General features: G+C 39.5%; 1 protein-coding gene across 1 annotated transcript in view; it reads right to left on the bottom strand.

The window, feature by feature from the left end:
* Positions 1-11,515, bottom strand: part of Lgr5 (leucine rich repeat containing G protein-coupled receptor 5) — a 169,733-nt gene extending 158,218 nt beyond the window's left edge. Inside the window, exon 1 of the mRNA XM_087192427.1 lies at positions 10,968-11,515. Coding sequence (XP_087048553.1) covers positions 10,968-11,467 — 500 coding nt within the window. The 5' untranslated portion in view covers positions 11,468-11,515. The remainder of the gene's footprint in view (positions 1-10,967) is intronic.
* Positions 11,516-15,349: the final 3,834 nt, after the last annotated feature.

Below are 15,349 nucleotides of genomic sequence, written 5' to 3'. Positions count from 1 at the left end.
GCTGTATCCATAATTGACTAAAATAAATGATAAGGTTAAAGTTCAGGCACATACCTAGACATGAGCATATATAATATCATACACAAGCAACAGGATATTTGGCATCACCTAATTGGTAATCCCAGGTAAATAATTGGGAGTTGTAGAATTCATTTGTGCATCTGGTATTGGAGCAAAAAGGTGACAAGAAGGAGAACACTGGACTAGGGCTTTTAAGAAACTTGAGTTCCAGTTCCATCTTTGCCAGCTGTGATTTGGAGAATATTATTTACTTCTTATGAACATGAACATCATTATCTGTGAAACAAAGGTGTTAGATTAGGTGATTTCCAATAGTCTTGCCATTCTGAATTCTGTGGGTAGATACAGCTTCTGACTTAATGAAATTCTCCACAACCTAAGTGATTTTTAATTCCATTTATTTGGGCAATTAGGGTAATGTTCCGTCATGATTAAATTTTAATCCTGTACTATGTAATGTGACCTTAGGTATACAGCTTAGTTATTCTGGTAATTTATGGATAAAAGATTATCTCCTAGTTCATTTTAGAACTTACTCTAAATGCAGTTAACTATTAGCTGAAACTCTTTATTTTATTATAATTCAACTAAATCTACCATTAGCCTTCCCTTCCCAATATACAATTAATTATGTTCTGAGACATTACTATAGCTATGGAAAAAGGGGCTTCAAATTACTATGTAGTAATCATGGGACCAGAATGCCTCTACCTAACACTTCTCACAATAGAAAGACCCTGGGGAAGTGAATGTTTTGCTGGAAGGCCAGCAGCTGTAAGGTGGAAGGTGGATACTTGCTGTCAGTTAATCATGTTGCTAAAACTTTTGAGTTCTCCAAATGAGATATGCTTACAGCCTGGGAGAATCTGGTTTAAGTAGGATTTCCTTTTGCTACCCGAGCTTGAAGAGTCAATGAAAAAAGATCTTGAACTTTTCCCTGTGCTCTGTTTCCCTGAGTTCCAGAGAACAACAGCTGCGGAGAATGGGGGTTGCAGATGAGTAAAGATCTTTCACCACAAGGATAGTGGTATAGTGTCTCCAAGTTAAAAATCAAACACCCTACTATCGGTGTACTTAAGAGTTGATACTTTAATCCCAAAGATTCTTTTTTTTTTCAACTTCCCTTCATCTTATTGTTTGAAAGCCTAGGGTGGCAGGCAGGGGCAGGGTTGTCTGAGACAAGGAAAATGGATCCTTCTAGTTCTCCTAAGATGCTGTCTCCTCTGATACAAGCAAGGGATGGAAGGGGTAAAGTAGTATACCCTGGAAACAGGTGTCTAGGGGCATCCAGTGGCTCTTGATTCTGCCAGCACTGTCCCTTGGGTGGCAAATTTCCTTAGCCTTTCCACCTCTCACACCATTCTTTTTTCTAGGCTCTATTCTATTGTGCAATTAACACTATGACTATTGTAGATTAGGCTTATTGCCAAATGCAAGCATGTCTGCTAAGAGTTCCTTCAGGATAAGATGTATGAAAAGAAAATAAAGAGGAAGATTTATTATCTCAGACTTTACTGAAAGACTTCAAATTAATTCTGTACATTCATTCAACAGTGTGAAATAAATGTTGTGGAAGCCACAATATACATATTAAAAATGACTAAAGAATGCAACTCTTTCCATAGAAATTTTATTTGGTTTTCATAACCAAGTAATCCTTAAGACATATGTATATAGAAACTGAAAAGTTATTTTTGTGCTGACAGATTTAAAAACCAATTGATTATGTAACAAAGTTCTTTCTCTTAAGTGTCTCACAAGAAAAATTTATTACCTAAAATCTTCAAGTATCCTGTGATGTTTTGTGTGTTGAACCAACAAATTCATTAAAATAACATTGGGTAAACCCAAACACAACACAATGAAAATCCTAAGACAGCCCGCATTAACCAACCAACTTTAAAATAATATCTTTGTTATGGTACTAAGGTTAAAAATTCAGCAAATTCTTTATATTTTTTCCACTTGAGATCATGCATGGTTTTCTGCTTTCCTGAGAAGTATACTTTTGTGGCTTTTTTGATCAAAGGAAGGTTATTTTTGCAAATAGACATCTTTGTAGAAGTCCTTGCTCTACTTAATCAAGATTTCAAGAAAAAAGGGGGAAAAGTATTTGGCAGTTTCCTAGTGAAACATAAAAATTCTTAGGTTGTCTGCTTAGTGTAGACTTTGGAAAGAAGGCATGTATACAACATTAGTCACCACAATTGTGTGTGAGTGTGTGTGTGTGTGTGTAAGACAGGGAGGAAATAAAGGAATTTGGCTGCAAAATTGAGTAACAGTTTGAAGCACTTGGCTTCCACTTGTGAAAGATGAGCAACGCTGGGAAAAAGGGTGGCCTAACAAGGATCCACTTGAGGAAAGCTTAATCTCAGTTGGCAGGCTGACGAGGAAGGTCGGCTCAGAGCACGCGTTCTCAGCTGGAGTTGGGCTCCCTTTGCCAGGACAACTGTCTTCTGCATTTCAGCTTCTGAACTGAACTAAAGGTTCCTTCACACAGCCAATCCCTCTGGCTGTCCCCTTAAAAGGGTTGGCGCTCCACTGCCATGCCTCGTCAATGTTCCTGTGTATCATTTCTGCTGAGCAAATGACACAAAGGGAGGGTTTTTCATTGGTGAGTTGGGGTATGTGGTAGTGTGTGCATGGGATGGCTTTCCTCCCCCGGACCACCATAGTCCTTGTCTGCAGAGAAGGAAAACTTCCAAAGGCAAGAGGGATGGAATAAATATGAGAAAAAAGGGTGTAAATAAAAAAATAAGACACTTAAAAATTAAGGATTCTTGAATAATTTTAAATGATCCATATTATGTGGATAAAAAATTAGAGTATGAGAGTAACATTTTAAGAAATTTTAGAGATTGTGCATAGAGCAATATATCCTAGATTTTTTAAACATTCACACTTGCTCAATGAGGGGCTCTTTACAGCAAATATACTTTATAATTTATTGGTCACCTATTTTTTTTTTTTTTTGGTACCAGGGATCAAACTCAGGACCTTGCACTTGCGAGGCAGGCACAGTGCCGCTGAGCTAAATCCCGGCCACCTATTGTTTTCTTCATGTTGACTGTATGTCACAAATAATAGGTACCAGGCTGATAGTAGCAAATTAGTTCAAGTATTGAAGAAATTAAATGTATAGTTCAGGAAAGTCTCTTTGTTGGAAGGAGGGGATTTTTTAAAAATTTAATTTAATTTTTAAATTAATTTTATTGGTACATTTTAGGTATACAATATAATGACATTCATCATTGGAAATTTGCACCTTTACATAATCTCTCTTGGTTCTTATTTTTCCCTATTCCCCTGCCCTCCCTTCAACCCTTCCATCCCTCCCTATTTACAAAGACTTTGTTTCCATTTTTTCATTTTCTCATATTAATTCCATTCCCTTCTTTCTGAAGAAGGAGACTTTTCCCTAACTTACCCAGATTTCTAGGTGACTCAGAAGTCTGTATCACCAGTGTACTTGTTAAGCCATATATAATTTTACAATATATTTTGAGAAATTTACAAACCTTTGAAATGATTATTCTGACTCAAATGATATCGTGGCACAAACTCATCTCATCTTATTTCTTTTAAAGGTGAATATCAACTAAAAGAAAATCACCTATTAAGAGAGCTCTTATCTCTGAATGGAGAAATAATTGCAAAGAATGCAGCTACTTTGACACATAGGTGTAGATGGTCACAGGCCTAGTAATTTAGGTGCTTTCTAACCTGTTGATCCGTTTTCATAATGCTCTACTGTTGCTAAAATTTAACTCTGAATTGGAGACAAGCATTTTTTCTTTGGCAGTAAGAAAATGGAAATATATGAAGTGTGGTAAAAATATGGTCAATATTTAAAAATTAAAATAATTTATTGCAGCAAAGACACATTGCCATTTATCGTCTCAAAATACTCCCTCTTGCTTCCAATGCACTTGTCCCATTGTTCTTGCCATTTTCTGAAGCAGTTCTGGAAGTCCGCTTTGGTCAATGTCTTTATGTGGCTGCCTCGATGACCTGAATCAATTCAAAACATTTACCTTTCACTGTCATTTTGACTTTGAGGAAGAGCCAGAAGTTTCATGGTGCCAGATATGATGAGTAAAGTGCATGAAGACACACCATAATTTTTTTTTGGCAAAAAAAGTGATATATAAATGTTTCTAATTAATTCAGGACATGGAGAGTTTATGACAGTGCAACTAAAGATACTCATGAAAGATTTTCAGAACTGCTTTAGCAAATGGCAAGAATGATGAGATGTGTGTTTGAAGTGAAAGGAAGTATTATGTGGGGGATTAATGGTAATGTGTCTTTTTTTTTTTTTGGTACTGGGGATCAAACTCAGGATCTTGAGCTTGTTATGTGTCTTTTATTATACTGTAGTGAAGTTTTAAAAATTTAAATATTCAATATATTTTGTGATCATGCAGCATAAAAGATATGTACCTACTAAATTAAAAATATTGGCCCTAAATTATATCAGTGATGGTGAACCTTTTAGAGCTTCAGTGAAAACAAACAGCCCACTGGGGCACAGGTGGCATAGGTTTGCCACCACTGCTCTATAACATAGTGCTCATTTTATTGAAAATTTAAAAAATACATTTCCCCCTGGAAATCCATAAAGAAATATATCTAGCAATAGCTTCATTGTGTTCCTGAAAACAAAACGTGGTACCTCAGTTCACAAACTCAATTTGTTCCCAGATTCTGGGGAAGATGGTTCCCCATTCGAGTTCCTCACCTGATGAGGAGTTCACAAAGGGAAGCAATATTTTGTCAAACTGTCAAACAATTCTGTTTGTGAATCAAAGCATTTGTAAACTGAGATACTACTGTATAATCACTGTAACACACAACTATAAATTAGAAGGCTGGTTTTCTTTGGTTGCTTAAGTGGCCCTGAAGATAATTTCAAAGAGGTCCAAAAAATATTCAGAGCCATGAACATATCCTTGGAATAAATTTCTAGTCCTCCAAATTAGGAATGATGATGGTAGCTACATCATGAAGTTGTGGGATATATGGCTGAGTCAATATTCAGCCTAATGGCTGAAAGGAAGCACAACATGAATTTCAACTGTTATCTTTATTATTTTTATTAAAACAATAAAAAATTTGGATATATAAACTCTTTTGTGTGTTAAAATGAACAACTCATTGAATTATTTGAGCTGAATATAATTCAATTGTATTTCAAATGTGGCATACCAGGAGTCCTGAGTTGTTCTGCTATTTGTGAAGTAGTAGTTCTCATCTACTTTTCTCTGACTCCATCTAGCTGCTAGGATTTCAGAAGGTGATTAACAATATTGCAAACTTTTACTGAATATCCCTTAGGAGTCAGGCACTGATGAAGACATGTGATATATAAAATGGAAAATTCCCTACCCTGGAGGAGTTCACGGCCAAGTGAGAAGAATAAGTTCTGCAGGAAAGAAAGCCTGTCATTACACTCTAAGTATTACTCCATCTGACCTATTAAGGAAGGAACCAACCTGCTGGTTGGTTCCTTTGCATACTCTAGAAGTAAACATTAGCTGCTCTAACTCCAGACTTACACACTGAGAATAGAAGTAATACAAGAGGGTTTGAGGAAGCACACCTGGTTATGAAGCATTTTCCCCACTAATGCTAATATCCTGTTAACAGTTAAGCATGACTGCTAGATAATTTTATTCCATTTCTTGAAATCAGATAACTCATGTTCTTCTATTTTCCAGTTTCAAATAAAGCATTTCCATTGGGCTCACCTAATGGGTCAGAGAAATTAACTGGAAGAAGTGGGAAAAAATGCCATCAATTTTAAGAATGGACCTGTTTCTCAATCTGTAGTCTATGGAGAACAAAATTAATTTTGAATTGTGAGAATTTTAATAAAATGTTCCACATTGTAGCCTGTGAGATGTCTCCTTTTCCTATAGATAATGAGTTCCACAGGTGAAATTGAGCATCTAGTAAACAATGGCTAAATAAAACAGTGAACTAGTGGCTGACAGAACTGGGAATAAAAGAGTTGTAGTGGGTAGGAATTCACGGGAAGATTTAACAAATGAAATTCTATGAAATACATCAAATAAAACAAGACCAGACAACCAGTTTGTTTTGTTTCATAGGTAATATATTGGTGTGGCTTTAATTCCAGCCTGATTCATCTCCATATAATATAGGAAGTAAGACTGCAAAGGAAAGCTGCAATAGAAGTGAAGAGCTCGAATTTTATTGGAAGGAATTTGCATTGCATTCTTGTGAAGACTTCACTTTACCCAAAATATCCACTTGGAGCATGTTTACAAGGAAATGTGCCATTTAGCATCATTCTAAATTTATAGAAATATTTGGACCCCCATTACAACATTCTTCGAGTCAGAATTCACTAATGTTTTTTTGCTTATTTCTGTGGCATATGATTTGATTTAATTGGAAACATTTACATTTATAGTTAAATGAATTAAATACATGAGTTTGATAGAAGAATTATAAATAATACTTTACTAAGGTAAGTCAAAATTAGGTATCAGTTATAAAACCATAAATATTCTATAGTATCTTTAATTTTATGATAGCTTTATTGAGTTAATTGTTTACTCTGATTATTTTTATGGCTTGACAGTTATGTTTGAGTAATTAAAAGTAATCAAATAATCCAGATAAAAGTTTAGCTGTGAGAAATCACAGACCAATTTTGTGTTTCTGAATTTCTTCAAATCTATCCAAGTGTGAGTGTTTCATTATCAAAACATGATTTTGGGCTAGGGATTTAGCTCAGTGGCATTGTACCTTCCTTGCAAGCATAAGGTCCTGAGTTCAATCCCTGGTACCCCCTCCCCCAAAAAAGATCTTATTTCACTACAAAGGTTGTTTCTTGATTTCAATCTTCTAATTCATTTATGGTTGCTACCTTTTGTTGCTTCATCAGAACTCCTTTACTTTAAAGAAAATTCAGACAGAGGAAAGAAAAAACTGAAGACAAGTTAATTATATGTAAAAATTCATTCTTGTCAAACTGTCATGAACATTTTGATCATATTCAATAACATAGTTATACTTTTTTGAATCAAAATTCAGTATTTAAAACAATTACTCAGACTAACTTAGTCAATTAGTCTCAAGAATTTCCCTTTTAACAAAAAGCACTGAGGAAAAACCCTAGGTATCCTCAAGTAAAAAAAAAAAACTTCATTAAAATGAAGAAAAATTATTGATATCATTATATCTTAAACAAATTTTAAAAGTAGTACAAACTACAAATTTTGCAATTGATCTAAATTTAAAAACATATCTGCTAACCTTTTGTAATTGTTTCTAAAGTACAAACATTTCCTTTTATTTAAAATACTTTTCTTTGCTTGAAGGTAACCAGAAATATATTACATTATTTTCAAGGAAGATTCTGAAAATATTTAACATTTTTGTACTTGTATTTAAATGGCTAAAACATATGTATGATACCAGAGACATACTTAACTGAGGATTTTGAGATTTTAATCAATTCTTAATAATATCAGTTTTATTAATTATGTATGAAATTAAATTTTATTTTAAGATGACATGGAATAGTAACCAGATTATAAAAAGTCAGAATTTGCTTGGTTCCTTTGGTTCATGCAACATTAATTTGCTTGTAGAAGAAATGTTCATGCCATTAAGCAATAGCAAAAAAATTTCAATTTTCATTTGCAAAGTAAAATAGCTGTTCTAGACCAATCAACAAAAATACATTTACTGTATTAGGCTGTTTGCCAAGAGTTAGTTTTATATCTGGATGCCACACTAACTAAATGAAAGACACCTTAAAGTATCATAGGGAATTTTACTTTTAGACCCTATTAGCAAAACTTTCCACTAAAATAACTTACACATAACAAGATTAGATGTTAGGCCTACTTTATTTCTGACTGATCGCTACTGGTAGACTGATAAGTATTAGACATTGTGAGTAATTCTCGTCTTTTATATCTCAACCTTGGTGTGTTCCTATTTTCTGCTAAGTAAACTTTATTGGCCCTATTAGTAAAATCTGGTGCATGAGGGAAAAGAGGTAGAGAGTGACTGGTGATGAGAGAGAGACAGAGAGATAGATATTGAGATTTTTCCAGGGTTTCCACTATATTCAATAGTCCAGTTACAGATCTACTAAGGAATGTAGCTCAGTAAAAAAGAGAGTTAATGTTTGGACTGGCTAGCTTTTCTGGGAAGAAAGATTATAAAACAGCATAAATAGCTCTTGCCTTCTATGAAGTTTGAAGAAACTTTCTTTACCTACAAACCTAACTAGTCAGCTATCAGACTGTGGCAAGTCTATTTGCCAAATGTGTACAGCTGGAATTTGCCACTCTTAATCTGTTTGAAGGAAACAAAATGCTTGTTCTTTTTTAAGGGGGAGGATTAAGAGATAACATTTTGACTAAATAAATGGTGATAACCTACTACAAACAATAACAGATAGTAGTTCTGGCTTCTTATCCATATCAGCACTAACTTTCTCATCAAAGCTTAACTGCCACTGGGCCCCAGTGGAGTGGGACCATGTCCCCTTTCAAGAGCAAATGAAGTTATTTCTTTAAATATACGTCAACAAAACATATGCTCATTTACTTGAATATGAGGAAATAGAAATTTCTCTCTTAGATTATGACTGTAAAGGGCAAAACAGTAAGAGAATTCTAGGTTTAACAAAAAAAGGGCATCACAGAGCTCCTGTGGTTGTAAAGACAAATACAAAAAACCTTCAACCCTTGATGAGAGGACATCCCATGGCCCTGGCATTTTGTACTTTATAAGAAGATCAATCATGAAATCACACATTATGGAGAGCCTCAGGTTGGTTCTTCATCTCTATATTCAGTGCTCATAGTTCCTGAGATACTAGCCCTTAGGAGGAAGTATTCAGCATCATTGCATCACTTTTCACAGACACTCTGAGTTCAGGGTGCTACAGGGCACTGAGAAAATTTCCTCTTAGACCAGGGTACATGCTGTCTTCAAACAGCATGAAAATAAGGTGACAGTTCACTTCCGAAGGGTACCTTAACTTGAAGGGATTCTAAGGATTGACCATGAAGAATGGCAGTAGATGGCAGTAAGTCCTCCTGAGCACACAGAGTTAAATGCATTTGACGTATGTGGAACATAGTTTGAAGCAGAATTTTAAGGCTTTTAGTAACAGAAGGATAACAAATGTGCATTCTCTTAGGTAGGGGAAAATATCTTCACGTGATTCATGAGTTTATTTGCTATATTTAAAAACTTATTTTATACTACATGTATGATTTAAATAGGAGCCAAGTGTTTGGGGGAGATTTCACATTTCACTTGTATATAGACAAATTTCTTCAGGGAAGTGGGAAAGAATAATTCCAGACTTTTAAGTGAAAATTTCAAACTGGTCTCGGAAATTCACTGTCCTGGAGAATACATTATCTTTGAATCATTGCATTAGCAGCTAAACCAGAGAGGTTGGGGATGTGTATTTTGCTTTGTAGTAAGGACAGATATTCAGGAGGAGGAAGTGTGAATTCTGAGAAAATGATCATTTTGGAAAGCACATTTCCATCCATGGAAAAATATCACTACCACATGCAATAAGTGACATGGAAGGGAAACATAATTGGAAAAATAATTTCACATCCCATTCAGATTTAAAACAAACAAACAAACCAGAAACAGTTTCATAGTAGACATGAAGGTGACTGTCATCTAACAATACTAAAGTCTTGCAAGGTATTCTCTTTCTTTAGCTGCAATATTAAAATACGTAAAAAAAAGTTTTCTCTTCCTCACCAGAATAAAAGCCATTTACTACCTAGTAGAAAACGTTGTGTAAGTCTCTTCATGTGCCTTTCCTCCAGAAAACAACCAAACAGGAAAAATGAGTACCCAAACATCCCAACTCCCTCCTGCCAAGGTACATCAGAGAAGCCGAAACTGGGATTAAACAGATTTGGGATGGGTTCACTGCAATTTCTTACGCTGGACTCTAAATGACCAACCCATTTCCCAGAGGGCCTGGACCCTGGTCTCTAGACCAGAGGAATCTAGCCCCAGGTTCTTGACAGGGAATTAGGGGGAGCAGTCACCTCGATTCCCTACAATACGTTTCCACCTGGCTCACTTCATCCACCCAGCCACCTGTTACCCTCTCGGGGGCTTTTCCGAGAAAAAGCTATGGAACCAGCCGCTCGCTACAGTAGGGGAAGAACAGGTGGGAGGATCCCCAAGGGATGAGAGCGAGCTTCAGGTCCCCCTTGCTTGTTGGCGCCGCTGTTTACCCGCCAGGCCGCCCTCGGCCCACTTCCCTTTCCTCCCCCAGGGGAGGAGATGGTTAAAGATTACACTGCGGCCGCCGGCACTTCAAAGGGCGGCTCGGGCAGCCAAAGGTAAAGATAACGTTCTGGCAGCTCTAATCGGGGTTTGTGGTTGCCACATTTTAATCACTTAGTTAAAAAAAAAAAAAAAAGAAAGAAAAGAAAAGAAAAAGAGAAGAAAAAGGTTACATCACCCTACTGTGCTAGGGATGCAGAGTGAGTCCCATTGGGGCTGGGGAAACTTTACAGTCTGGCTCTTCGAGACTGGCCCCAGGGAAGAGGCTGGGGCCGGGAGCAGTCCGGCAAGCTGCCCTTGAGTTGTAGGCTCCGGCGCACAGATGCCCACTCTGCACAAAGTGCCTACATTTGGAGGAATTCGCCCTGCTATGTGCCTAGCCGTGGCGCAGCAGCTCCCTTCCGGGATGAGTTGGAAGTGGTTGCTCTGCGGGCCCCGACAGTGCGGGCGCGCTACCCTGAGACATGTGCCTTCTCCCGGCCCGAAACGGGTCCAGCCAGGATGCCCTTGGCAAACTCGCCTGCCCCCTCGAAAGCAGGCGGGCTCTCAGAAGCCCCTAGCCTTAGCTCGGACCTGCTCCCCTCCCCTTTCACCCCCTTCCCGGAGTGAGGTAGGGGTGCACTTACAGGTAGGAGGTGAAGACGCTGAGGTTGGAAGGCAGCTCGGAGAGCCCCAGGTCGGAGCAGTCCACCCTGAGCAACATCCTGCCGTCGGACTCGCACTGACAGTGCGCGGGGCAGCCCCGCGGTAGCGCGCTGGACCTCGGCGAGCCACCCCCGGCCGCCAGCTGCAGCAGCACCGGCAGGGACAGGAGCATGGCCACGCGGGAGGTGTCCATGGTGCCCGAGGCTGGGAACAGCGAGCCAGGAGCCGGCAGAGGGCAGCGCCCGGGCTGTTGCAGAGCGTGGCGCGCCAGGCGTCGTTCCCCGGGCTTCTGCAGCTCGGCGGGCGTCTGCAGCACTGCGCGCCGCGCGCCTGCCCCCCGCCGGGGGCGCGGAGGAGAAGCTCCGGGGGAACTGCGGGGCGCGTTGCTGCCACGCCGGCCTCCGGGGCACCCTTCTCTGCAGCCGCGGCGGCGGCGACGAGCGCAGCTGCTGCAGGCGGTTTGAGCTGTGTGGAGCAGCATCTCCGCTCGCACGCTTGTATTTTAAAAGCGCTCCGGCCCGAATTGCGCGCCCAGTGACGTCAGGGCAGCCCAGCTTTCCAGGCACCCCCACCTCGGCCCCACTTTCGCTCCTCCAGTCCCCACCCTCCTTTCCAGAGACCCGGCTAGAAGGCAGCAGGCAGCGAGAGGTGCAGGGGGCTTCTCCAAGCTCCCACTGAGGCTCCGCGGGGAAGATTCCAGCGCACAGCGCCACGCTCCTGGCGGGGACCCCCTACTCTCACCCTGTCCTGCCTCCTGGTGACCCAGACCCGAGAGGAGAGCTGAGAGGGACCCGCTTCAAGAGCAACCTGGGTAGACCCGGGCTCAGAGAGAGAGGGACGAAGCACACTCCTCCGAGCCCGCTCCAGATACTGCAAAGGTGCATAGAGTGCTAAAAAAAAAAAAAAAAAAGAAAGAAAAAGAAAAGAAAAGACTAAAATCTAATCCAGAAAAACAGTGTAAAAAGCAGGTGTTCTTCGAGAAGATAGGTGGCCTTTTTGATCTTACACTGTCTGGGTCTCCGAGCAAGCACTCCAGTGCTGCCTTCCTAACTCCTAGGGGTGAGGAAATAGAAGTGATTTCTTAAAAAAGTGTTAGAATCCTAGGGAAGTCGTCTTTAGTAAAACGAGGCAGGCCAGACAATTGCCTGTTTGGTTATTCGGAGGACTTTTCATTCGAAGTGTCCTAGTATAGTCTCTGAACAAAGAGCAGTCCCAGCCAGGTGAACCTCACCGGGCAGGGCAGCTGGCACCCCTGGGGAGCGCTGGTGGAAAATACACTCCAAAAATTGTTCTACTGTGAATCTGCAGGAGGAAAGGGGGAAAAAATTCAGGGCTTTCTTGGGGAGAATACCTCAGTGAGGTAAAATTTGCCCTCCCCACACCAGAGGGACTCCCGAAAAGAGCTGTCAGCCCAAGCCTGCCACACCAAGTCACAAAAATGCACAATTTTCACTCGGCAGTACAATCTCTCTTTGCTTCGTTAGGGCAGGGGTCATTTTGACTCCCAAGGTCCCCTTTAATCGTCTTCTTAGCCTATCCAGTCAAGTTTCTGCATTTTAAGATGGGAGGATTTTTCTTTGTGTGTGCTGTGTTTATGGAGTAATCTCCAAATCTGCCGATTCCTTTGCCTGTGTGTGTGTGTGTGTGTGTGTGTGTGTGTGTGTGTGTGTGTTCTAAATCTCTATTCTGAACATGTTCTTCTCTTGGGTGAGTCCAAACAGCAGCAAGTTGTGATTCTCTGAAGTAGAGAGGAAGTGAGGAAATGGGAAAGGATTATAAACTATGCCCTCCTTTTGCAAATAAAGGAACTGTGGCCCATGATGTGGGAAAACTTGACAGTACCACCATATCCACTTCTACCGTTTGCTTATTCTCATATTAGTCATGCTTCTGTTAGCCATTTCTTCCATATTTGTAGAGTGCCTACTAATTGCTTTTCTTCTTTCCATTAAAAAAAATCTTATTTCCTAGACTATTCACTTTGTAAATGGAACTTGGAACTTATCCTGTCTATGATTCTTATTGAACTACAACTGGAATGCCCTGGAGAGGTAAATACATCACCTTATGGGGTTTGACACACTGAACAGGAATCCCAAGGATGATGAATCTCACTGAAGGTATGTTCTAAATACCACACCTTTTGGCCTTGGACTCTTCCTGAACACATACTTGGTTTGTTTTGCTACCATTTGGAGAAAGGAACTAGGCCTCTTAACTCTTTTTTCTGTAGGATTCAAACTATGGACTCATAATAGTGAGTACTTAACAAATATTTGTTGACTGAGTCATTCATCAACATAGGCTTCCAGATATGATTGTGCCCACTGGCCTTCTTTTTTTTGGTACCGGGATCGAACTCAGGTCCTTGCTCAGAAGGCTTTGAAACCACTGAGCTAAATCCCCCCACCCCCCACTGGCCTTTTAAGAACATTGGAAAAGGGGGAAGTGGTGATGTACTCCTATAATGTCACCTACTTGGGAGGCTGAGGCAGGAGGAATGCAAGTTTGGGCCAGCCTGGGCAATTTAGTGAGATCCTATCTCAAAATAAGATAAAAAGTATGGAAGCTCAGAACTCCCTGGGTTCAATCCCCAGTATCACAAAAACAGGCAGACAAAAATAACAACAAAAAAGCATTGAATAACACTCTCTTTGATGTCAGGATTGCTCAAAGGAGCATAATTGTAGAATGAAGGGAGGCAGAAGTGTATCTTGATCTTGGGTCTTCCAGTTTCAGGCTGATCGATTGATCACAGACACAGAGTGAGCCTATCTCAGTCCCAGTTACGCTCTCTGTAAAGGGAGCATTAGTTACCTAGGTTCTTCTAAGTGTCCAAATACCTGGAGCTTGGCCTAGAGCAGAGCAGATTTTTAACCTGGTAGCGTGTTTCCTCTTTTTGTGAAGATTTGAAGCTTATTATCACATGAAAGTAGAGCAGAGAGATTTCTGATTCAATGAAATGGGGGAAGACAGATAAACTGGACAAGGCCAAGGGTAACAAACACTTTTTTTTCTTTTGTACAATCAAAATTTCTCCCCTTTTGTTTTGGTGAGAGCCTTCCACAGTTTTCCTTTGGGAAACTGCCTCTCAAGCCTTGGGCTGTCAATCATGTGGCCCCCACTTGCCTGTCTTGGGGTAAGAATGTGACTTTAACAGAACAGTCTATATTTGTTTGGGGGTTTGTCATGGACCTTGGAGTGATGGGGTAATTTCCTCTGGTTTCATTAGCATTAAGGAAAAATCCTGGGGCTCATGAGGGTGGCTGTTGAGTCTTAGAGAGAAAGTTCATTGGGAATGGAATATTAGCATGAACAAGGACAGAAGCAATGTCCTAACCATCCTCTAGACACTTGGTTCTAAAGCCATTTCTGCTCTGTAACCTCCCAATTGGATGTGCACATGAATTATGTTTTTTTTTAAATTAATGAGTGAAAATTCATTCATGATCACTTAAAATTGAATATGTTTAGTAAAAATTGGAAAGCACAGAAAGAAGGTTTGAGAAGGGCCTTATGAAACTTCAAGGTCTTGTAGACCTAGTCACAGAAAATCATGTGGATTGAAAATGAGAATGCTATGACTGATGGTGATTTTACTGCCTGAATGGTACATCTCAGCTGCTTACTCTTAGCTTATAAAGACAAAAATATGGCAAACCAGATTTCTTGTATACTAAAAAAGTTTCAGTAAGGCTACTGAGTGATAATCACCCTATTTTGTAGAAAATACCCTCTAATTTATGAGACAGTTTTCAAATGACCTGACAATGACCATCATCACTGACCTAACCTGTATAGTCACATGCTCTCAATGGGTCCTCAGAAGAGGTGGGTAAGATTCTTATTCCACATTTAAGGATGGAAAGTGCAAGTGGGTTTCCTAATGGTGGCGAGCAGGTTACTAATGGAGCCAAAATCCTAACCTAAGTCTTTTGACTCTAATGCTGTTCCCTTTTTCCTAATTTCTTGGGAGTTTTAACCTCATATAGACTTAAATTGGATAGAACCTTGAGTTTACTGTCATTTTATTGAGAACGACATTCACATATATTTGTTAAGAAAAGTGAGGTCTTTTTGAATTGCAATAGAATCAGTTGGAGTACAGAGTGGTGGTTTTTAAATGTGAAATATATATATATAGATATATGAACAATATATATATATGTGAACATATCTATATATATATATGTGAACAATATATATATATGGGAAAAATATGTATGTCAGGTATATATACTGGTGAGATGTCAAAGAAAAACACCACCTCCACTTACATTTAATAATAAGGTTGGTAAAGTGGTTAGTAAAGTTAAATTCATTTAGTATTTATGTTTGATGTTCTTATTTATTATTTTGGATG

This window comes from Heterocephalus glaber, unplaced genomic scaffold (assembly GCF_053883595.1).
Source record: "Heterocephalus glaber isolate CG9 unplaced genomic scaffold, H.glaber_assembly_v1.0 deba00001571, whole genome shotgun sequence".
Classification (NCBI taxonomy): Eukaryota; Metazoa; Chordata; class Mammalia; order Rodentia; family Bathyergidae; genus Heterocephalus; species Heterocephalus glaber.
The sequence above is the reverse complement of the archived record's forward strand: the minus strand, read 5'-3'. Positions and strand labels throughout refer to the sequence as shown.